The 25590-nt window shown below is 40.1% G+C and overlaps 1 protein-coding gene across 1 annotated transcript in view; it reads left to right on the forward strand.

The window, feature by feature from the left end:
• Positions 1-25590, forward strand: part of LOC107037361 (intraflagellar transport protein 88 homolog) — a 118204-nt gene that overhangs the window by 67815 nt on the left and 24799 nt on the right. The window contains exon 2 of the mRNA XM_015255880.2: positions 1768-1956. Coding sequence (XP_015111366.1) covers positions 1768-1956 — 189 coding nt within the window. The remainder of the gene's footprint in view (positions 1-1767; positions 1957-25590) is intronic.

The raw sequence follows: 25590 nt of genomic DNA on the forward strand, positions 1-25590 counted from the left end.
GTGAACTGCGCGTGAGGTGAATAGACCAATCAAATAATGCCAGGAGGCGTGGTTTGGGTGAAACCCATCTTCTGAACATTATAAAGAGGCTGTCGATACCCTGTCGCCTTATCTAGAAACTCGCCCAGCTGTGTTTGGGGGAAACGGGCCAACGTACTGGCGTTCCAACTGGGCGATTCTAGAGGCGCTATCGACTTGGACTAGGGACCAACGGCTAGGTGAGAGGACTAGCGCCCCCTCGATTCCCGTCGAGCTGATTGGTGGTGGTGGGGTAACGGATGACCCACCGCCGCTGAGATGTTCAGAGTAGGGGGAGAAGGCCCTAGGAGATTTCGAGACAGTCAGTGACAGGCACTGGAGTTGAGCGGATGTAAATCGTCCGGTCCTCGACGACGGTTGAAAGTGGCATTAGTCCATTATTGATTATGGGGGTCCGTTGTGAGGATGAGGTCCGGAACAGCGAGAGAATGGGACGCTTCGGCGTCCGAAACAGAAAGATCGGATTACTTTGAGGACGTGGAATGTTTTAATTCCATGTCCTCAGGGATCAATCACCGGACGAAAGGAGTGGTGTTGGCGTGGATCCGTGGGCCGGGAGTAGGCCGACTCCTGGAGGCCCGATCGCACGTACCTCCACGACGAGTACTCTGGATGTTGGCCCGCGATGATAGTGCTTTTACCGAGCATTGAGGTTGAGTTGGGGTGGGCACAGGTGGGTGAGAACAAGTCTCCGGATACCTGTGTCGCATGTGCCTCTCAGTGTTCGGCGCTGCGAGGAGTGAGAAGGATTCGCAAGTGATAGTCGACCTCTCCAGATTTGAGCCACTCTGGAGAGGAAAGGAATACGTCAGAGGAATGGAAACATCCTCGGCGAAAGATACATGGAGGAATGGCTTCTGGAAGATACGCTTAATCGAAGTCCCTCGGCTGAAGAGACGAGGATCGATCGAGTGAAATACTCCTAGTATGGTGAATCTCGCCCACTCTACCGTTTTACGCTGATGCTGGCTCGGCATTATTAGCCCCGCCACGAAAAGTCCTCAGGGTAGACGAGTTATCCTCTGAGGCCGGTTTACCGTTGGATTTTCCGTGAAAATCCAGCTGGCGCCCGACTTAATTGAGCGGTAGAGGAGATGCCCAAAATAGTTTGGGATATTTGCTGGTGGAGCACCGGCAAAAATCCTTTACAAACCCTTCTGTAAGTTGCGAGCGCAGCTGTAGGGTGGACACATCTGAGAATAAAAAGAATGGAAATATTTCCAGTTCTGTGCCTGGAAAAAATCCCCGACTACACAATGAAATTTCTAAGATTGTTTCAATGATTCAAACAAACTTGTCCTATAATTGTCCATGAAATTTTCTACGATATTGATAAATCCAGTAAATTTCATGTGGCAGCTCCAGAGTTTTTCTCGTTTCCTGGCAAAATTTAACAAACTTACATTTGCCGAGCTGATCTAGAATTTTTTTTTTAAATAAAAATGAGAGAATGACAGTTCACGCCTCGTTTCCAGTGCTAAGCACTACAATTTTTCTTCGACATTCCTCGCCGTCTATGAAAATCTAAAATTTTACATATGGTCATTTTTTTATCATAATAAACAATAGAAAAACATTAGATTTGTAATATTCCTTGAGGGCACTTCTACAAATTTTATTCCCCTGTATCGATACTCCATTTTGGAAGGACGTCTTGTCCACAATCGTATTCTGAATAAATCTATCAATTTAATGGAGATGTTTTTTTTGTGTTCAATAACTTATCAGGTTCAAGAAGGAGTAACAGTGGTAATTCATCGCGTGGAGGATCTGGAATGAGCATGCAGTCAGACCATCGTTTGAGTCCGATCACTATCCGGAGGGAGCTTCGTTGTTCTCTCAGTGGTGGACCATCTCGATTCAATCGTCCAAGTATCCTGGACGATTACGAAAACAACACGCCAGAGTCCCCGGGCGGTAAGGCTCCCGCAGATTTTTCAGTTCAATGACTTCCAAAACAAATAATTTAATAGTATGAGTTTTGAGGCTTTCGCGGCCAATATTATTATTCATTATGATGGCTTCCGGATGGATGCCGCGTCTAGATTCAGCTTTTTGCCGACGTTTTGCAAACAGTTCAGTCTGCATCATCAGGTTGCTCAGTATCGGAGCAACCTAGTCCTGATGATGCAGACTGAAATGTTTGCGAAACGTCGGCAAAAAGCTGCATCTAGATGCGGCATCCATCCGGGAGCCATCATAATGAATAATTTAAAAGTATACATCATAGATACGCATCTTTCGCCCTTTTCCGAAACATCTTCACTAGCATAATTGGACCAATTCGCATTATGGCAGTGCTCACGTGAGGCCGTAATTACTTTGGTTACATGCGCTTACATGAATCACATTAGATTGTATGTTGTATATTTTCTAACGTTGACTAATCCTTTTGTGAAATTTTATTAACAAGTTCAAGGCATTTGTAATCAGATTTTTGTGGAATTACTGACGTCTACATGAAAAGTAGCCATGTTGTCGATATGGAGTTATGCACAATCCAGAAATTTTGATCAAATTACACATATCTCATCATCGCCACTTATCTTGATAGTCTGAAAAATGGTATCATTGGAGAAAATCTTCAAAATAATTCAACAGTGGTGGGTTATGCCCCAAAATAACGTCATGAAATTCATCTATTGATCCGGATAATGTGAGGACACGAAAGTGGCACATATTATTCGAAACAAAACAGAGAATGAAAGAATATAAAATAATGTCGAATATTCGTGTTTCAAAACCACGTGTATTCGACGAATGTAGATAACTGGGGTGCAGCGTCAGCATTTTACGCCCCGACGAATGGCCTTCGCGCGCGCCGGGAGACGTCACCCGATGCCTCGCAAGTGTACGACGACACTTTAATTACCTACTTTTACTTTCTACTCGCCTGATACCTTCAGTATCAGACCGAGTTTTTATTTATTTAATAAATGGTAAATTAATCGTTTAAAATCAATACTCAATAAAGGTAATTATTTCTATTATTTGTCCGCGTGTGATAAATCTCTTTCATCGAACCCCATCGCTTGGATCCATTTCATTTTTGGTGGCAGCGTATCTTTTGGGAAGACGGAGGCCTGATCAACCACTATCTAATCACACGGCGATAGAGAACAAGATAATATCTGGAGAATTGAACTACCTGAGTGTGGACTGACCAGCACCTGTAGCAACCCTTTCATCGAGGGAGCGTGAAGATTACCTTTAAAGTAAACCAGCCGAAGATTTTTCGTGGACATTTCATCGAGGGAGCGAGAAGATTACCATTGTGGTAAACCAGCGGAAACCTACCCTAGTAGTTCAACGTATTAAAAGGGCTAGTACAGCAGTAAACTACCCTGAGAGGAAGGGCTAGTATTGAGATAAGTAGCTACTCAAGTAAGATTATTTTATTGTTGGCCAAGAGATAAATAATCAACGATGTCAACTACTGGAGCAAATGGTAGTCGACTAGAGGAATCTGATTTCGAGTCTTACTCAATTTCGGCACCGGGGGTAAGAAGAAATCTATTCAATTCTGCGGAGAATATCAACAGGAATGTTAACGTGCAACGGAGATATACCCAATCACTGCATCAAAGTATGTTATCTGGTGTTAATCAGCAACAGGTACGGGTTGACGTTTACCCAACGGATGAGGACGACTTACTGGACGAGTTACCTGGGGCTGGGCTAGCAAATAGCACGCAGAGAAATGGGGGGGGGGTATTGAATTCTTTTTCGAATAATTTGCGTAAAAACCAACGTTCTCGCCCAGTGGATTCTGTACAAAATGTACCTGGCAATCCCTTCGATGACATCGAAGTGATTCAAGAAGGGGGTGAAGAAACGGGGGAAAACGATGTGTGAAAGATGGTCGAAAGGTTCGAGGGTCGAAGAAATGTGAACCCGAAAAAGGAGTTCGAGAAGGATTCGATAAGTAAACTCACTCAGTTGATACAAATGAAACGGTTTATTTAAAGAGTTACACTCACACATTCACACCTATCGTGGTCGCACTCGCTCCTCATGACTCTCGCGCATTCTCCGCGCGTCCGCACATTCCTTTCTCCGCTGTGCTCAAATCCCCGCGCACGACTTCTGTACCGCTCTTTACGCGTACAGGACTCACTCGCTCCCGCCCCAAACATACCTGTATCCTTCCCTCGCACGCACGTATCCCCTCTCCTATGAGCCTTCCTAAAGTGTCTCTAACAGATGGTACACCTGAACAGCAATTTTCTACGCCAAGCAACGTCTTCTTTCGTGCAAAAGCACTCAGAGCAGGGGGTTTCATTCCAAATCAAACTCCTGGAGGCAATCGTCACGCAACAGTGCAACCCGAAGTGCAACAATCGGGCGAGGAACGACCACCTCGACGTCTCGATCATCTCAGAGATAAAATTATTAGTTTGCACGAACAAGTTTCAAATCTCGAGATGAGGAACAAGATTAAAGAGGAGGAATTGAAACGACTTCTTGAATCTGAGCGGCTTCGTCGAGAGGAGACCGAAAAAGAAATAAATGACGTCAGAGACCTTCTGGCGGAGGCTTGGGCAGGACAAAATATGCAGAATAACCGAGAAACCGTGAGGGCACATCTTGATTTGACGGGTGCACTTCAGATGGTGCCTAATTTCGCTGGGGAAAATCCAGATAAATTGGATTCTTTTTTCAAATCAGTGGAAAGCGGTAAGAAATTAATGTATCCAGAACTTCAAGATCTACGCTTCGAGGGGATTCTAGAGAGTAAACTTGAAGGTGCCGCCATGAAGGAAGTGAAGTATAGCACGGTTTCGTCATTTGAACAGCTGAAGACTGAATTGGAATCACTTTTTGGGAAAACGAAAAGTCTCGTGGGACTCCAAGCAGAACTTAGTAAGTTACAACAAAAAGAAAAATAAAAATGTCACTAAATATGTCGCTCGCACAAAGGAAGTTACTCTAGACTTTTTGAATGGCTTACACAATTTGCACCGTGAATTCACCAAGGGAGAAAAATTAGCCTGTAAAACACTCATGATGACCCTAGCTAAACTTATGCTCGAGCAAAGATTACGTGGGCAGTTGCAGATTTTGATACGAGCACATAATTTTAAAACTCTCCACGACGCTTTTTCGGGAGCCATAGAACTGGAGAAAACTATATCTGGCACTTACAAGGGGAAAGGTGGAGGTCATACAGTGACACATAGAAACTCCATTGGGGGAAACAGAACTTCTCTGGGTAGACCATCTACTGGGAACTGTTTTACCTGCGGGCAAGCGGGACATCATTCGAAAGAATGTCGCAATGGAGGGCAGCGTAAGTCAACATTGCCAGTTGCGTCAGAAAGACGCAGCGTCAACACTTTCGGGACCGCTTGTCAATACTGCAGGTATGCAGGTCATGAGGCTGCGGATTGGCGTAAATTAAAGAAAAGATTGGGGATACCGACTTCGCAAAAAATTCCAATCGAATTGACTGATTGTAAGAATGGTACCTCAAATTTCAAATAAAATAATTCAACTGCCAGCAATAATAACAACAATACAAAGAAGAAAAGTGACAAAGTAGAGGCGGATAAATCACTGCTAATAGGAGGAGCACTGCTCATGTTACTATGGGAAATTTATCAAGGATCTTTCAAAAATCGCTAAACCCTTGCTCGAGTTGCTGAAAAAGGATGTACCCTGGAACTTGGGGAGAGAGAGCAGAGCGCATTCGAGACTCAGAAGGAGGCTCTGGCTACAGCGCCAAAACTCCAGTATCCAAATTTTGAAAAACCATTCTTGCTGACTACAGATGCGTCAAACAAAGCTATAGGAGCTGTACTGTCGCAGGGGGACATAGGCAAGGATCTACTGATTGCCTATGCTAGCAGAACTCTCAACAAGGCAGAGCAGAACTACAGTACCATAGAGAAAGAGCTACTGGCCATTGTTTGGGGGGTTAATCACTTTCAACCCTATTTATATGGACGGAAGTTCACTGTAGTTACCGATCACAGGCTCTTAAGATGGATATTTAACGTCAAGGACCCAGAATCAAGGCTTGTACATTGGCGAATCAAACTAGAGGAGTATGAAAATAAGGTGGTACACAAGCCTGGTAAATTAAGTACCAATCCTGATGCGTTGAGTCGAATCAACGTTGTAACTCGAGCACAGGCAAAGACAGAGATGGAGAGAGTGGTGCACGACGAGTGCTACTGACGATGAAATTCTGGGAATACTACGGGAATATCACGGCACACCGATTGCTGATCATCCTGGTGTAAAACGAATGCATGCTAAATTGAAGCAGAAATATTATTGGAGGGGAATGAAATCTGACGTGGCGAAATACGTGGCAAGCTGTGAGGAGTGTCAACTCAACAAGCAGGAAAAAGCCACAAAAGTTCCCATGATAGTCGGAGAGAGCCCTGAAACAGCTTTTGAACAATGTGCCATGGACATAGTTGGTCCATTGCCTGTCACGAATGCTGGGAAGAAGTAAATATTGACGTTTCAAGATGCTCTTACAAAATTCAGTAAGGCCATACCCATTCCAGATTAAGAGGCTAATACAATCGCACGTGCATTCACCGAGAAAATAATCTGCGAATATGGCACACCACAGAGATTGTTCACGGATCAAAGACCAAATTTCATGAGAGAAATATTCAAGAATATCTTGCAAACTTCTGAGAATTGAGAAAATTCAGACAACGGCTTACCATCCACAAACTAATGGCATCGTTGAGAGGTCGCATCGCACTCTAGCGGAGTATCTGAGAAGCTTTATCCAAGAGGATCAGACGGATTGGGATACATGGCTACCATATGCAATGTTTACGTATAACAACACCACTCCCCATACGGCTACAAAAATGACGCCTTTTGAGCTGATTTTTGGAAGGCGCGCAGAATTACCGACAGCCGTCAAACAGCCGCCCTGTTTGACATATTGCTACGATGACTTTGCTCAGGAACTATGAGAGAGATGCGTGCAGCTCTCCGGGAAGCGAAGGAGAGGCTTGTCCAAGTAAAAGGACAGTCAAAAGTTCAATATGACAAAGATGCGAAGCCAATGGAGTTTGAAGTTGGAGATGAAATTCTTCTAAAAAACGATGTTTTGCGACGCAGAAGATCCAAGAAATTGACGCAGCCCTGGATAGGCCCTTACGGGGTTATCGAGAGGAATTCCGAAGTCAACAATACGATTCGATATGGAAATAAGCGGAAGACGCAACGAGTCCATGTCAATCGACTTCGACCCTTTATAGAAGCATGACTATATGGACCTCTGCCTCGGAACAACCAACCCTGCGTAGACCTGAAATTTTCTTATCTAAGGGATGAGGGATTTTTCACGGCAAAAACGAGATTGACCTTACAATACGTTTATTCAATCAAACCATTAGTTATAAGGTTCAGTTACAACACCGTAAGAGTTATCGGAGCGTCGCACATGCCAATTCCATCCCAGGAAAAAGAAGCTTGGGTAATCCCAACGATAGAATTTGCAGTGGGGACACTTCGTCTCATTGTTGTGTTATGCCCCAGATTTGGTCAATTGCGTTATTGTTTAATATGTGGACATACAGCATTGTCAGCGTGACACCTGCCAGCGTAACTGGATTATGCTGACCAAGTGATGAAATGTAAACAATCAATGTATTATTTAAGAGACGGTTGGGTCTGCACAGAACAGACCTGAATTGGACTCCAACGGGTACAAAAGTCGTAAACTCTTTGTAATCAGTCAGATGACATAGTAATTATAATTATGTAATAAATTCTCATTTTTTAACGCCAATAAACCATTGGTGGGATTTATCCCTTTAAGCCTAGAACCTACTATAGTCATAAGTAGGCCCCACGCTGGGTACAACAGTTGTCCAGAAATTGGGGCAAATGGCAGGCTTGAGGCACTGGAGCTTCATTGAAGAGACCACGAAGATTGAAGACATCCGTTACGCCGGTCTCGACGTAAGAGCGTACTGGGAGATCCCAAAGGGCGTTAAGATCCCTTCTGTTACGCATTCTCCTTTGCTTGACCTCCTCCTTAAACACCAGATTCACATACCCAGGATAGTGAGAGTATTCGTCGCACTGGAAGGATAAAAAAATCGAAGGAAATTAGGAGAAATAGAGGCTGGAAGAGTCGAGAAGGAACAGGGTAGCGTGGGAGTAGCAGAGGTATTTGGACCTACCAGATATCCAAATATGAATGCATCCACCGAATGCTTCAAATACGAGTGTTTCTTGACGGAGCGTTTCAGACGAGAAACGAGAGGGCCGAGCCGATCCCACACACTTCGAGGCACAGATCTTAGTCGATCAGTACGGATGCTGGTACGCAGTTGGCAGTCCCGAGCCAGATGTCCAAATTGCTCGCACTTAAAGCATCCTCCAGCAGCTCCAAGAACGGTTAATGACGGGCGAGGTCTTGCTCGACGAGATCTCTTGCAGATACCGCAGCTGGAGGACGTTGCACAGGCAGCGAAGGGACAGTTACTAGAGACATGTCCAACCATTCCACACTCCAAGCACTTCCTTGGATTCATCTTGATGATTTGATTTGTTATAACCTCTTCACTCAAAACTTTGGAGAGAAGTGTGACCGGGTGGGGGTGACGAGCACTTTTATATCGAAGGGTGTAACGTCGACAAACATGGCTGCCCTGATGTCAAAATCACTCGGAGTCAACGGACGGTTCGGTTTTGCAAAACCACGAAAACGAATGGGTTTCGCAACTTTCTTGATGGTGCTCATGCTAGGAAACATGGTAGTTAAAGTACGGGGGGAGGGGCATGAGATTGAAAAATTCATTCACACTCCTGGAATTCATTTTGAACCGATCGGAAGGTTGCATTTGACTGATCAGATATGGAGCATAGTTGCATCTACGGATGTTTCACCCTGGTTATCAAGGGCCGATCAGGTTCCTCGTCACCTTTATCTGGCAAAGAAGTTCGCGCGCAGGGCTAGGAAAAATGGAGATAATTTCAAGCTGATCGTGGAACAATGGATTGAGGACTTTGTGGAGATAAAGGACGCAATCCTTGGGATGTTGAGTTCTACCGAATCAACCAAGAAATGGAGAGGGCTTATAGATGGCCTAGGAACTGTCGCAAAATCATTGTTTGGTACCATGGATGCCCAGGATGCGCAGGCGATCAACGAAACAGTCCAACGCCTAGAGGATGGTGTCGAAGGGACTTTTAGAAGTTCAGCAAAGCAGCTGACCAACGTTGTAGGGAATGTGAAGGTGCTGGAAGGGCTACATGTACATCTGGAAGCTGAGAAGCGGAATCTAGATAGAATACAGGAGAAATTCGACTATCGAGAATTTCTCATACACCCTTCATCGATATTCACCGGAGTGATGGTGATTCTAACAATCATCTTAGGACTGACCCTTTACTGCTGGTGTCGGAAACCATGGCCAGCGCCCGGGAGGGAAGCAGTGAAAAATATATTGAATCAAATTATAAAAATATCAATGTAAAAAGTTAATCATGTATTGTATCGATGAGTTAGGGTTAAAAGAGAAAATTTCTAAGGGTAGCAATTTTCTTCCCTGGAGGGGGGGAGGGATGTTATGCCCCAAAATAACGTCATGAAATTCCTCTGTTGATCCGGATAATATGAGGACGTGAAAGTGGCATATATTATTCGATGCAAAACAGGGAATGAAGAAATATAAAATAACGTCGAATATTCGTGTTTCAAAACCACGTATATTCGACGAATATAGATAACTGTGGTGCAACGTCAGCATTTTGCGCCCCGACGACTGGTCTTCGCGTGCGCCGGGAGACGTCACCCGATGCCTCGCTGGTGTGCGATGAAGACAATGACCTGATGCAATCGAATACACGATGGAATATAAAAACTCGTGAATTCGTTACCTCTTGGCCAGTAATACGACGACACTTTAATTACCTAATTTTACTTTCTACTCGTCTGATACCTTCAGTATCAGACCGAGTCCTTATTTATTTAATAAATGGTAAATTAATCGTTTAAAATCAATACTCAATAAATGTGTGATAAATCCCTTTCATCCAACCCAATCACTCGGGTCCATTACAGGTGGATAGAGGAATTCCGATAGAGGATTTTATTTGAAAACGGATCCTAGTCATTAATATGCATGATAATTTGAGAAAAATTTTCTGCAATTTTGGATCACAAGGGATTTTTGATTGGATCATACCTTCCGTTGAATTTCGAACGATTGGAATGCAGTATTCCTTTTTTTAACGCAACATTTAAAGCAAAGCTTCATTTATATCACTAGGCCCGAGAAGTCGCGATTTTACTTTCGCTTCGCTTGGTTAGATTGCGGTTTTCGAGTCCCATCACAATAAATATTATACGTCTCACAGCGATAATAGTATATTGTGCACTAAGGGCGGAAAGTCACGTTTTCCCCGCTCGAGTTTCACTCACTTTCCTCGGGAGGAAAGTGAGTACTTTCGACCCTTGAGTGGAAAGCACTCACAATAAATCAAGAACGAAATTGAGTCTCACTCAATTACGTAAATAATTTGAAGAAGGTGACCGGGCCAAAAATTATGGCTTATGTGGGCTTCATAGTAGCTGAAGGGTCCCCATCGCAAACCCTGGGTAATACTAAATGTTGGGGAAGCTTGATACTTTAAAAGGGATGGCCACGGTGAAATTTTGAAAAATTCGATTTTTTTTGGATTTTTCAATGGTATATACTTTTAGACATATACTCATGAAGTTTTATAAGAGAATTCGAAGCGAGAGCCGAGTTATGACCATTTGTATTGGGGCAGTTACAGCAGTACCAGCAATGCATCATCAGTCGTATTGGAAAACCCGCCCATAGGAAGTGAAAATCACTCCGTAAATGAACTTATACTTTTAAAACTTATGCTTTTATATGTGACCATCCATCCGAGAAAACCACACCACGCCCGCTACGGTTACGTTAGGAGACGTATCGCAGCTTTCGATTAAACAAATGGAATAAAATAAATAAATAAATAATTAATAATAGAACTTGAAAATAATAAAGTATGAGAGATTTTGAAAGAATTAGATTTTTGAATCAACGCGAAACACGTCTCATTTTCAATTGATCTTACTCAGGACAATATGAAAAATAATTCAATATGAATAAAAAAGCAATGGTTGGTTTTTATTAACAAGAATCAAAGGCACCTCCTTGAGTGGTCAGACCTCGTTATGTACGTTTTCTAGCGAATGAGAGAATAGGGCATCTGGGGAAATTAAATTGATATTCAAAAATGAAAAATATGTCCAATTCGGGATAAATATCATGAAAAATTTGGGATTTGAAATAAGCTGGAAAAGTGAATAATGAATAAATTTGAATCATTTATATAATGATCACGTGATCGTTAAGTGGTGACGCCTGGAATTGTCTCCAAAAGCGTTATCACCAGGAGGTGTCTCAGCCTCGGAGCTTCTTCGGAGTTCTTTGGACTTGGGTTTTTGGTGATCAATGTTTACAAAATTCAACTTAAATACGGTGAAATTTGTCAATAACAGCTTGAAATTTTGGCTTATGGTAATTATGATTAAGCTTTACTTTGGTGCGCAGTTTTAGCCCAGTCAGTCCAGTAGTTCCGGAGATATAATAACTTCTTTAAGCTTTGTTTTTTCTCAATATCTGGAAATCTATTGCACCGATTTCAATTTTTTTTCAAAATATTCGTCTGGATGGCCTCTACGTAGATCAATCAAAATATGATTCTAATTCTAAGAGAATTAGAATTTAGAGAGAAAAAATCCCGCACCGCCCAGTCGGGATTCGAACCCGGGTCTCCCAGTTACGCGCTAGGCCTTCTCCCAACTAAGCTACCAGAAACGATGGAAATTCTCTCTCCGAATTCGACTCACATCGCCGCCTAACCACCTTTAGGTATTAAATATATTCCAAGAGAATTACACGTTCAGACAAAATTTGAAGATGTTGCCGATTTTCCGTTTTTTCATGAAGAATCTTAGTTACATGATAACGTAATAAAAAATGGAGATAGCGAGTTGAAATTTTATATGCTTCTAGCTTTTATAACGAGCGATGTTGGTATTGTGGATGGGCGTAATTGGCCGAGTGGTTCTTGAGATATTCAACCTTATGTAAATATATGTCTTCAAATATCTCATGAACTATTGGACGGATTTCAATTTTTTTTCGAAATACTTGTCTCGGTGGCCACTATCGAGATCAATCAAAATATGTATACCCTTCCATATCAAGATTCAGAGGTATTCCCGTTTTTCTGTTTCTTTTTCAACCTTGTACACCCGATAATTTGAGGAAAAATGGGGATAGCAATTTAAAATGTATGATTATAGCTCTTATAATATTGAAGGTTCATATTATGGATGGGCGAAATCCGTCGAGTGGTTTTGGAGATATTCAATATCGCTCCGGGCGTTATCATTTTTTTGTTTATACGTTTTCACTGTCATACTGAATTTGGTTATTGGAACAATTGATTTTCTCAAACTTTCCATTCATTCCTCGAAGTTTTAAATATTCAATTTCAATAATATTAATTTTCAATTTAATTTCCATGATTTTAGACGGAAGAAAATTAGGTTTACAATTATCATTACATGTTGAAATTTCCGTATGGAATTTTATACACCAGAAAAAAATGGAATTTTATTTCGACGATTTTCGAACTCCAAATAATGAGTTATTTATCAATGTAGTTCGAAAATTATTGTAGGGGTGACTAAAATATTACAATAAACCAATACCTATGAGCGATTACGCAGTAGAAATAAAAGCAAAGAAGTGATGGTTTCAGAGAAATAGAATTAATGTGGTTGAGTATGTATACCTGTCTTAGGAATAGGGCATTGATACGGATCCATTCGGAAGCTTACTACCAATCGAATTGATAGAAATAAAAGGAAGAAAAAGACTAATAATACAAAACGTAACAGTCGCATGTCTTATGTCGGATAGGCCCTGAACCCCTGCTTGTTTTGGATTCATATAAGGGTCTTATGGAGGTCACATGAAGTTTCCAAGGCCCTTCAAAATGGGAATTTTGTGACAACCATGATAAAGTCTTATGAGGATTTTAACAAATTTTTCGGCAATCCCATTAGGGTATTATGAAGATTAAATGGGGTTAAATAAAACTCTATTGGGGATGCCTTGAAGGTTTTGGATTGACCCTGAAGATCAATCCAAAGATTTTGGAGTTCTTATAGAGGTCATGGAGAGATCTTATGAGGATACTATACCAATGGTCGATTTTTACTATTGGTCAGTTTTCAATAAGTATATCGGAATTAGAAGAAATAGCGGACTTTTCGTCAAAACCTTTTTTGTAGAGCGAATTGAAAGCTGTCACGGGCGTTAGACCTCACTCCTAGAGACGAGAGATAATTGGGGGCGGGGAAAATGATGAAGGATTCCCGTAAAAACCTACGGAGAGAAATAAATAACGTTAGAAATCTTAGGACATCTACCTTTCTTCCTTCCTCTCAACGGAAAAAATAGGGTATTAGAATAAGGTTAATTTGAGGGTCAACACACAGAGGCCAGATTCAAAATGATGCGAATATCGATAAGCGACCCACTGACCTCATCTCAAGAGAACAAGGAATAGTTCAAGGAGCTAATACCGGAGGTCGGGAAAGGTCCAGTGTGGACCAATTAAAATCTAGTCAGGACACGAATATGAGTGATGACACGCCAAACCACCAACTGCCTGATAATCGACACCTCGTCCAATCAATAAGGGCGTTATGAAGATATTATATCCGAAAATGGCGAAAAGCCATAGTGGCAGGATCTCATTAGTCGAAAGGAATTCGACGAGATGAGGAAGGAAGAACGAACCTGATGAGCGGCCATGACAGTACTATGAATCTAGCCATGCCCCTGACAGGTGTGGGGGACACATGAAAACCCACAATCTACTCCTTTGTTAGTGAGTTTATTAATAAAACACATAATGAGTCATCGCAGTTGAGCTGCCCGGCCAGTGAGAACTCGAAGAGAGACGTCTGCATCGCTATTTTCCCGAGGAAAAATCGTCTGAAGGCGTCTGCTAATTCCTGACATCTGAAATCGGTCCGTGAAGCCAACGTGAGTACTCATCCTTTTACGAATGAATTCGAGTGTTGGGGAATATTCAATCACTATTAATATTGTGAAATCATTAATTACGTGGTGGAAAGAAGGAATAATTTCGTGGAGAAATTGTCACCGGCGGAATACGACAATGTGCGTGGTATTTCACTCGGTATTTTTGCCACTTCTGGTTGCACCGCGTGGTTAGAGAGAATTTTATTCTACCCCATCGATCCGAAAGTGAATGTGAGGATCCGCTAATTCCATTTCAGCTATTTTGTTATCTTTTCATTCTCAATTAATTATAAATATTATTTGATTGTATTTTCATTGTAATTTTGTTTCCCGAATTAACGACTATTGAATACTACCCGAAATTAAGAACTTCAATCACGATCGAGCAGATGACAATTCAATACCGAGTGGTAATAAATTAGACGTAGTTTATCACATAAATTCTGTATAAATTCAAGGCCAGTACTTATGCATTGAATAAACCTGAACATCATTGATTTTGGCATTTATGTGTAAATCATTCAGTAAAAATCCTTCATCATTAAACCTCAATTTAATTTTCCTCAATTTTTTTGTTGTAGTTTACAGCTAAATTAACTTGTAATTGGATAACAGTTGAACAAACAAATAACTAAATTTGATTTTTATTTTCTATTGTAATTTAAAGAGAATTACTTCATAAGAACAACTGAATTTATCAGAATTAGATAAAATAAATTGAAGCCCGAACAAAATGAAATAACTCAAGTAAATTACATGATGATTATTGTGGAGGCTGCCTAAGGTAATTATTGTTAGTATTTTCAATCTACTTGGCTGGAGATAGGATCACATGGTGCTCATTCCCGTCTTATAGCAAAAAGATTCATGAAAGAACAAAATTATTTAAAGAAATACATCTACTATTGGCCCGAACAGTCTGGATGAAATGAGAGAAAAAAGTTCTGATCCCTTATCACGCTCAATTTTCCTCAACCGCTTCAAATATCATAATAACACCACCGCTCTCACTATTCCCAATTCTGAGACTTGGGATAGTTCGTGTCGTTCCGATGAAAAATGGGTAAACAGGAAAGATAAGTGAGTATCTGGAGCATATAAATAAGGGTCTTCGGTAAAAATGAAGGATCCAATGCCACCATTGTGAGTATTTTATAGGAATAGGTTAAAAACGCTTTTGAGGAATGAGGAGTAGTGAAAAATATTCATGTTTTCGATTATAGGTTATGGGGAGCTGTTGATTTGATGTATTTGCTTAAATAGAGTAAAAATTTGATATTACAATGGTCAATTAAGAAGAGTTAGGTAAGATGGAAAAATTTTATATTTTATTTTCCTTATTTTATTGTATTTTTCTTGTTTTTTGGTTTTGGTCGGCAAATTGAATTGAATAATTGTAACAATGTTTAAATTGAAATGAACTTGTATATTTTTGTCACAGATGATTATATGAAATAAAATTGCTCTGATGAGGAGTGCATTTAGCACTCGAAACGTTGGCAAGGGATTCAGAATAAATTGATAGTGTTGTGCATATCATGACCGCATAATGGCCCTAGGAAGGTGGTGTTATTAAGTTGTGATCCCATTTCAACGTCAGAGAGCTACAAAGAAGGTCATTACAAAATTTTACTATCCCCCTTAGAAGCGGAGTTATTCCTACAAAACTCAGCTAAGAGTGAATTGACTTGAATTATTTCGTAATTTTGCTACGGAAATGTCGCTTTTCACTTTGAAATTTTTGTTGTAATCTTCTTGAAGCTTGAAAAATAATGTTAAAAAATATCACCGCGATTAAAATTGTCCAAGTAAAGAAAAAAAAATATTTTCTTCTTTTTTTGAGCTAAAATGGATCTCTTGATGGTTTGCGATCGTTTAAGAATTTTCCATCTTAAACCTGTAATTTTTTCTAATCATCATTTTTTATCGCAAAGAGCAGGAAAAATCAGGAATTTTCATCAGGCAAGAAAATATAATTGCAGAAAAAGAATGAGCGGTTCAAAAATTCTGAAAAAAATCTGGAATACTTTTTTCGAGTCACAGAGTACCTTGAAAAACTCGTGAGACATTCCGAAAGATAATGAAACATGACTGGCTGGTTTCACAGAGAATGCCTCATATGACTCTCATATGACATTTATTGAAACCTCTGTGAACCTAATCATGACTCTTGTGACCCGTTGGTTTCGAGTCTTAATTTTTTATCGCCAAAAGTCGATTTGGATTTTCATAATATAGTGAGATAAAGAAAATCTTACAGGAAATTCTATGGGAAACCCTGTAGTGAATCCTACAGAATACCCAGTGGGGAAGAAATTTCATAGGAAATTCTATCGAAAATCCTATACGAAATTCTATTGAAAATCCTATAAGGAATCCTATATGAAATGTTCGAATTCTCCATAGGATATTTTCATATGTGATTTTGAAGGTTGAGGGGTATTCGCAGGGCATATTTGACAGACTACAGGGAAATTCGTTACCGCAAAACTGCACGAAGCGCCAGGCGGAATAATTATGAACTACTATCTTGGGGCATTAAGGATACGAGAGTGAGAGAGACGGAGATATGTTCGATATTCCTTTCACTGATTACTTTTTCCAATTTGCCAAAGATGGTAGTTCACATAACGTCCAGCCGAGGGAGAAAAATCGTTTTTTGCGATCGCGAACTATCATTGTGAAATGTACCACGTGGGTCCGAATCAAAGAGGATAGACTGAAGTCGACCAAAAATGAGTAGAGGAGGAGGATGCTCGCCAGCCCGGCTGCGCATTCTCAGGCAGGAATCGCCGAGCTTTAACAACCGTCCCAGGCTTTGTTTAACCTCGACTTGCCGAGTGTTAGTTAATAAGCGTGGGGCATAAGTTAGCCTATGGTTAAGCCAGTCTTCAGCCAATGGCGCATCTTGAGCCTTGGTTACCAGGATCGGACCAAGCATGGCCGAAGACTGTCCGCCGACGCTAGTAGTTAAGTAATGCGGGTTCTGGCACAACGTTTTTGGCGTCGACCTGGTCGTTGGGGCCCAGTAGGGAGGGTCAGATGAAAGTGGCTGGGTGGGTGGTTGATTAATTCGCGGGGTCGCGGTTTAATTCTCGGTTTGATTCGCGGGGTCGCAGTTTAATTCGCGGTTTGATGAATTAATTCGCGGGGTTTTCCCTCGAAGTCATGAAAGGGTTAATTAATTCGTGGGGTCGCGGTTCAATTCGCGGGGTCACGGTTTAATTCGCGGTTTAATTCGCGGCTTAATTCGCGGTTTGATTGTTTAATTCGCGATTTTTTCCCTCGAAGAGATGAAAGGGTTCATTAATTCGCGGTTTGATTCGCAGATTAATTCCGCAGATCACGGCTAAATTCGAGGATCGATTGATTAATTAATCAATTAGTATACCCAAACTTCTCAGTACACCGCCGCGAGCGGTGAAAGGGTTAACTAATTCGCAGCTGTAGAAATCATAGAAGGGGCTCTTCTTCTTCTTCAAACATTGACACCTGGCTCCACTTGACATGTCTGAACTTGAGTTTTCCGGTACTTTCTCGTTTGCCGCCCCCCCTTCGTGTGAAATTGTTGTTGATAACGATATCATTATATAAATATTTATTTAAAAAAACATTTTCCTGTCACATGTCTGAACTTGAGATTTCCCGTACTTTCTCATCTGCCGCTCCCCCTTCGTGTGAAATTGTTGTTGATAACGATATCAATATGTAAATATTTATTTTGAAAAGAAGAGTTCAGAAGGGGAGGGAGTATGTATATCTGCAAAGGCAGAGGATCTGTCATTCAAAAACGTAGGTACCCCCACCAATTTGGCATAGTCCTCGACAAATTTTACACGTTGTAGTAGGAGGAGTTTCTGAAAAATCTCCATCTGCTGCAAATTGATAAGAATGGAAATACATTGGAAGATATCCGGACGCAATCTTTTGTTTACATAGACTTTTTTGGTTTACCTGGGAACGCATGTTGTACTCACAACCCTAAGAACATGATGTTTGACAAACTGGAGCAGAGTTTTCGGACCCTTTGATGTCCTATTGCGCCGCAAAGATTAAATGTTATCCAGGATATTTTCCAGCTATTTTTTTTCCCATGAACAAAGAATGTTGCTATTTTGTTAATAATTTTCCAATGAGTCACATGATTCTTTTGTAACCAATCACGTAAGATTTTACAGAGTGTACAAGCGTAGGCACACTCACATATGTATCTATATAAACAAATTTCACCTTGATTTTCCGCTAGCTCTTTAGTGTCTTTATCATGAACAACATCGATCCTAACGCGTGTAAAAGATGCGTATGAAATAGTGAAAACGAATAGGAGACCCAGGGAAATTCAACAATGGCTTAATCATATCAGAGGACAATCGAAAGAAATTAATGCATTATTGAAGAGGAGTGCGAGTCATAGTGAGAAAAGACGTTTAACTCACATGTTAGGATGACTGAAAGCGTTCTATGCAAGGTTCAGAAACTTGGAAGTGATAGGAGGAGACTTAAGGGGTAATTTAACTGATAGAGTCCGATGGGAGGACTTACAAAGTGTTTTTGAGGGTTGTATGAGAACCGGTGTAATCATTAACGTGAAAAATCCAGACATACCCAAATTTTTAGATGATGCTAGACGAATGCTCTGTGTACGTTTTGAAAAATGCATTGAAACAAGAAGGAAGTTTGAAAGTGAATGTAGTATTAACATGTAAATATGAAATTAATCGAGATGAACATCTTATTGAAGAACAGAAATATTTCAATACAAAAAATGAAATAATTCTTGATTCAACTGATATTAGGCAGTGGTTTGATGAACACATAAGAGAAAAACTTCTAGTGAAACCGGATGAGTTCCAGGAAAGAGACTCTGGCTGGAGATTAGTTGACGTAATTAATTTAGAAGTGAACATAAATAAATACAATCCATTGCGCGGAGGATCCAGCTTCGTTGAACTACCTGAATGGATTAAAAAAGAAACATGCTGTCGTGAACGTTCAAAATAAAGACGATGCCTACTGCTTCTTATGGTCCATTATGGCCGCTTGTAACGTTCCAGATACGCAACGAACAAACTCATATCCCTCTTTCAGCACTGTCATGAAAAGCTTTGGTAACTTCAATTACCCCATGGCATTAAAAGACATTCCAAAGTTTGAGAAAATGAATGAATTGTCGATTAATGTATATGGAATTGATAGTGGCGAAGAATCAGAAAAAAAAGGGATTGTATCACTTTACTTGAGCAGAAATCCTCCAACCGCACTGCAAGAGGAAGAAAGAACAATTCACCTTCTCATGATTGAAAACGACGACATCCTCGATGGTGAACAGGAAAGAATGCATCACTACACATGGATATCGAATTTGTCTTGTTTAGTTGGTGCACAAATTACAAAAGTTGAACGTAAAACAATCATATGTGACAGGTGTTTGTGTCACTTTTTCAAGAAAGAGGCCTACACTAATCATAGGGTCGATTGTGTATCAATCAATAAGTGTCGAATGATTTTCTCTCATCGCGGTGACAAATATTTAAAATTTCAAAATTTCAAAAATCAAGTGACTGTTCCTTTTGTTGTATACGCTGATACTGAGTGTTTATTGGAAAAAGTGTCCGATGACAATGATGTAAATACCAAAATATAATAAAATCATGTACCATTCAGTGTTGCATTTTATGTGAAATGTAGCTATGATAACTCAAAATCGGAACTCTCTATTTATCGTGGAAAAGACTGTGTAGAGTGGTTTATTGAGCAGCTACGTATTTTAGCTATAAAAGTTGATGCTGAATTACAGAGGAATGAGCCGATGAACTTGACTTTTGAAATGGAACGAGCATTTAATGCCGCTAAAAATTGTTATATTTGTGACAGAGCATTTACCGAAAAAGCAGTGAAGCATCGTGATCATTGCCACTTCACAGGCAAATATCGTGGTGCTGCTCATCCCGGCTGTAATCTGAATTATACGGAATCGTGTGTAATCCCAGTATTTTTTCACAATTTGTCAGGTTATGACTCACATTGTTTTATTAAATCTCCTGCGAAACAATTCCAAGACGCAGTGACATTAATCCCAATTAATAAAGAGAAATATGTTTCCTTCACGAAATCGGTGAAATCGACAAGAGTCCACTTGAGATTCATTGACTCATTCCGTCTTATGGTAAGCAGTATTGATAAACTTTCGTCATATTTAGAGGATGAAAAAAAGAGAATCACAACCATTACCCCCAAAAACGACAATTCGAACTCTTTACACACAAAGGAGTTTTCCCATACGAATACTTAGATTCATGGGGGAAATTAAGTGAACGCCAATTACCGTGAGTGTCTCAACTCGCGCACGGCACTGGATTCGCGGACGCCAGAGCAATCTTACGGTAGAATCTAGCATTTATCACATATTCACAGTCATCAGTGGGCATTGTATTTCATTATACAAGATAGTTTAATTATTCCCCCTCAAATCCCACTATTTACGAATGTTTTACGAGTTTCATAAAATTATTAAAAATTAACATACGTGACAGTGTCCATGGCTGGTCCTTCAGATGGTGGTTTGTAGTGTTTAAGCGTCAAAAGTCATCGATTGTGCGTAAGGATCAAAAAGGAAAATGTAAGGGAAAAATTCATTTTAATCGGTTGCTAGTAGTTGAACAACAAATTTAGAAGAGGCTGAGATAAAAAAAAAGAGGCAAAAAATTGTTTTTTATGGAGGAAATGCTAAATCCGGCAACTCGCACGACTGAATTCGAGGTTGGAGGAGTTCCCGCACACGTGATTTCTAACCTCTTAACCTCAATGTTTTTTTCTGTCAGTTTCTTTGCTCTTGTGAGGATATATTATTTTCTGAAACTCTCTTTCATTAGATGATGAAAAAATTATAAGAATAAAAATTATAATAATGAATATAACAGATCCATTCATTTTTTTTAAATCTTCTAAGTCTGGAGATAAGAAAAAAGAACCCAAATATACCAATGAGAAATTGCAGGAAGCTCTGGAAGCTGTCAATTCAGGAAGGACCCTGGGATCAGTGAGCAGAGAATTCAATATTCCCAAGTCCACTTTATTTGATAAGAAGAAACAGGGAGTTTTGGAGCCTGCAGTCATAAAAAACCAGGTCCTCAGTGTATATTAGAGGAATTCTATGAACAGAAGCTCGTCGAATGGATTTTCTATATGGCTGAGCAGGGTTTTCCTATCACTAAAGATCAGCTGTTGAATTCTGTCCAGAAACTGATGAAAACTTTGAAAAAAGGAAATAGTTTTACTGATGATCGTCCTGGTAGACATTGGTACGAGGGTTTTCAAAGTCGTCATTCAGAAGTATGTCAAAAACTTTCAGAGAATATGACGTACACTCGAGCTGCAGTTACTGAGGAGAAACTTCGCCAGTGGTTCGATCGCACAAGGAATTACTTAACTTCTAAAAATTTATTGGATATTGATAGCTCTCGCGTTTTCAACTGCGATGAGTCCAGGGTTCAGCTTGTGTCCAAAGGGGCAGAAAGTGCTAGTCAAACAAGGGGATCGATCCGCATACAATTTTGTCAACAATGATGAAAAAGAGTATGTAACTGTACTGTTTTGTGGAAATGCCGCTGGTCAATGTCTGCCACCGATGATCATGTTTAACTACGTAAGAATACCAGCTATTGTTGCAGCACAGACGCCTAAAGAGTATAATATTGGTCGTTCAGACAGTGGCTGGATGACAGCAACATCCTTCTTCGATTGGGATAAGAACGCGTTTCTCGCTTGGGTAATCAAAAATGGGATCGAACGACCAGTTGTCCTATATTTAGATGGACACTCGTCCCATTTGACCCTGGACCTCAGTAAATTTTGTCGTGATAATGTCATAGAGCTGGTTGCTCTCTTTATCTTAATTCGACTCATGTTCTGCAGCCATTTGACGTCGCAGTTTTTCATCCTCTGAAAGCTGCTTGGAAGAAAGTAGTTGCAGAGTGGAGACTGGGAAATGGTGGAGGTCGATTGAGGAGAGAGAACTTCGGAGGCGTTTTGAAGAGCGCAGTTGATAAGATGAATTGGAAAAAGATTCTAGAAAGTGGATTTCGATCCACAGGAATCTTCCCATTCAACTCTGATGCAGTGAATTATGCGAAGCAACTGAAGAGTACAAAACAGCCACCATTGGAGGCAGCCCCCTTGTAACAGAGCATTCACAAATGACATGCATTAAATTGATGGAGGCAAATCTCGACAGCCAATTACTTCAAAGTTTTAAACTTGTTGGTGACATGGATGCATGGTCAGGGGACATTTCCGAGGCAGGGCTTTTTTTGTTCTGGAGAAAAATAAAAAATCTTCAGGGAGCTAATGCAATGGGGAAGCCACCAGCGACAGACGAGGATAAGCAAAACTCAAATTCACCGAAGGTATTTCTTGTTACGACTAATTAGCGAATCAATCATCTTTTCTTTACAAATTTTTTAAACGAACTTTTTGGGAGAAATTTTTTAAACAATCTCTTACGATGAATTTATTTTTAAAGTGATTCTACACACTTTTTTTACAACTTCACTTCCCATTTTTAATCAACAATACGTATATACATATATATCGATCCTTTTATATACATAGATAGCATGTACGTCTGGAATAAATTATTTTTCAATATAAAACAATTATGACTCAAGTTTTTTCTGGCTATTTTCAATCCAATAGATGCCTTTCGATCCTTCCATTTCAGATTTCTGATGAACAAAATTGTCATTCTCGTCGTGAGGAAGATTCTGCTTCGATCAACAACGACGAAATATACATATCTCTCCAAGATATCTTTAGTAGATTGGAAGATACCAGCGAAGAAATTCCACATTCATTTGCCTTCTATGTTTCTGATGAAGGAGAGCTGATTCCCCTCAATCAATCCCCCAACACCACTGTCCTTGACATCAACGAGAATATTGCTCCATCGTCTCAGAAGATGAATTATCAAAATTTTTCTGAAGAAGCTGGAGTTCCTCAGACGTCAAACTTGATAAACAGTACGAAGACTGATCAAAACGTGGCAGAATCACTCACCAGACCAGATCCAAGAGTTGAAAAAGCTGAAAATCAGCCTAACTCACCCACAATTAACACCACTCGACGACAGCTCAACTCACCCCATCAATTGATCACAATGTCTCAGGCTTACTTCTCACACCAGTTTCAGAAGAACCGTCACAGGAACAACATGAGGCCAATGCTGCTGAATCTACATCAACCAGTGGAGGGGCGAACAAACATGATGTCACTGATGAAAGTATGACTCGATGTCCACTCCCATCATTCCCATCTCCTTTGAAAAATGCAGTCATTTGGCCCTCTGGCTCCAAACAACCACCAAAGGAAACCCGAACCAAAGTCGACTTACCATCAGGAATCACTAGTGATGAATGGTATGAATATCATAAAGCTAAAGCTCAAAGAGAGAGCAAGGAGAAAGAAGAAAAATAGTTAAGGAAAATCAAACGAGAGAAGAAACGCCAATTGAATCTCCAACAGAAGGAAACTGCTAAATTGGCCCGTTCCATTAAAAAAGAAAAGAATTTGGAAGAAAAACTGAAAAAACAAGAATTGAGTAAAGCTAAGAAGAAGAAGAGTCCCAACGCTTTGGCCAAGAAGAGAGGAGTCAAGAGGAAAACTATGGAGAATGTCATCAAAGGTCAGAAGCCTTGTGTAGCAAGAGATATAAAGAAAGAACTATTAGATGATAGTTGTGGGGACGATAAAGATTCTCACAGCCCTCCAGCAAAAATTCTTCTAAGAGAACCATAAATCCATTTATTTTATTGTTTCAAGCTTTTTGTTTTTTTATTTTTGTGTTCATCATAATTTATCATTGTTGAAATAACAATAAAACTACACGAAATCTACTTCTCAAATCTGTTTCCCTATATTCCTCTGCCTCTATTTCACTTTGTTCGAGAATCGGGCACACGACGTCCGGCAATACGGCTAGGTCGGTTTTGGCCGTCCGAGAACTCGATCGTGAGAGCTATGATGGTTTTTTATGAATATTTATGAAATTCCTCCAAATTAAAATGAAAATCGAATGTCTTCTCGTCGATAAATAATCAAAGATGACTTGTGAACATTCAGAATACACAATTAACAAAAAAAATACAAATCAAACGCTGTTATCTCGTAGAATATCCTTAACCGTGCGCCAATTGGGACACTCACGGTACCTCGGAAAGAAGACTTTTATTCTCGATTGAATGATGAGAATATATCAGATAAAGATTACAATCATGCATGTGATGTATGGAGAAATTGAAACTAACGGTCACCCAGCCGGGAATCGAACCCGGGTCTCCCAGATACGCGCCGGGCACTCTTACCGACTAAGCTACCGGGAACCACAGAAATTCACTCTCAAATTCACCTCATACACCGCCTAACCTCCTTTAGGCATTAAAGAATTCTAAGAGAACTAGAATTTAGAGAGAAAAAATTTCCGCTTCACCCAACCGGGAATCGAACCCGGGTCTCCCAGATACGCGCCGGGCGTATTCCAAGACCCTGAGATGCTCGTTTTCATTGAGAAAGGCATTCGAGGAAGACTGTCGCAGTGTTCAAACCGATATGGAAAGGCAATTAACCACTACATGGGAGCTGATGAATATAACCCTGAAGAAGAAAAATCCTATTTGATGTATCTGGATGTAAACAACTTATATGGAGCAGTAATGAATCACCATTTGCCGAATGGGAACATCTGTTGGCTGGAAGATTGGTCATCCCTCAACGTTCTGAAGATTACAGATGACTCAGACACTTTATACATCCTGGAGGTTGACCTGGAGTACCCACGGGAATTGCATGAAGAGCATAAAGATTTACCATTGTGCCCAGAGCATATACCCCCCCCCCCACCGCCAAACGGTCAATCAAAATTACCAAAATTATTGACGACTTTAAACTCAGAAAAAAAAATCACGTCATTCATTATACGAATTTAAAATCATATTGTAGTTTGGGCTTGAAAATTACTAGAATTCATAGAATCTTGAAGTTCTCTCAGAGCTTATGGTTAAAAAAATATATTGATTTAAATATCAATTGGCGGAAAAATTCCCAGAATAACTTTGAAATTTTTTTTTATAAATTAATGAATAATGCGGTTTTTGGAAAAACAATGGAGAGCGTTAGAAAACATCTGGATGTAAAACTAGTTTCAAATTGGGAGGGACGATGGGGTGCTGAGAGTTAGATATAGAAACCCAACTTTCATAGCAGTATTATCTTTGATAAGGATTTGGTAATAATTCATATGAGTCGTACAAAAATTGAATTTAATAAGCCAATATACATAGGTTTCAGTATTCTAGACATTTCTAAAATATACATTTATGATTTTCACTATAATTATGTGAAAAAAACTTTTAAGGATAGGGCAAAACTATAGTACACAGACACCGATAGTCTTATTTATCATTTCAGAGTAGAGGATATTTATGAAATTATG

Source organism: Diachasma alloeum, unplaced genomic scaffold, assembly GCF_001412515.2.
Source record: "Diachasma alloeum isolate Michigan unplaced genomic scaffold, Dall2.0 Dall_scaffold_00218, whole genome shotgun sequence".
In the NCBI taxonomy this organism is placed as follows: Eukaryota; Metazoa; Arthropoda; class Insecta; order Hymenoptera; family Braconidae; genus Diachasma; species Diachasma alloeum.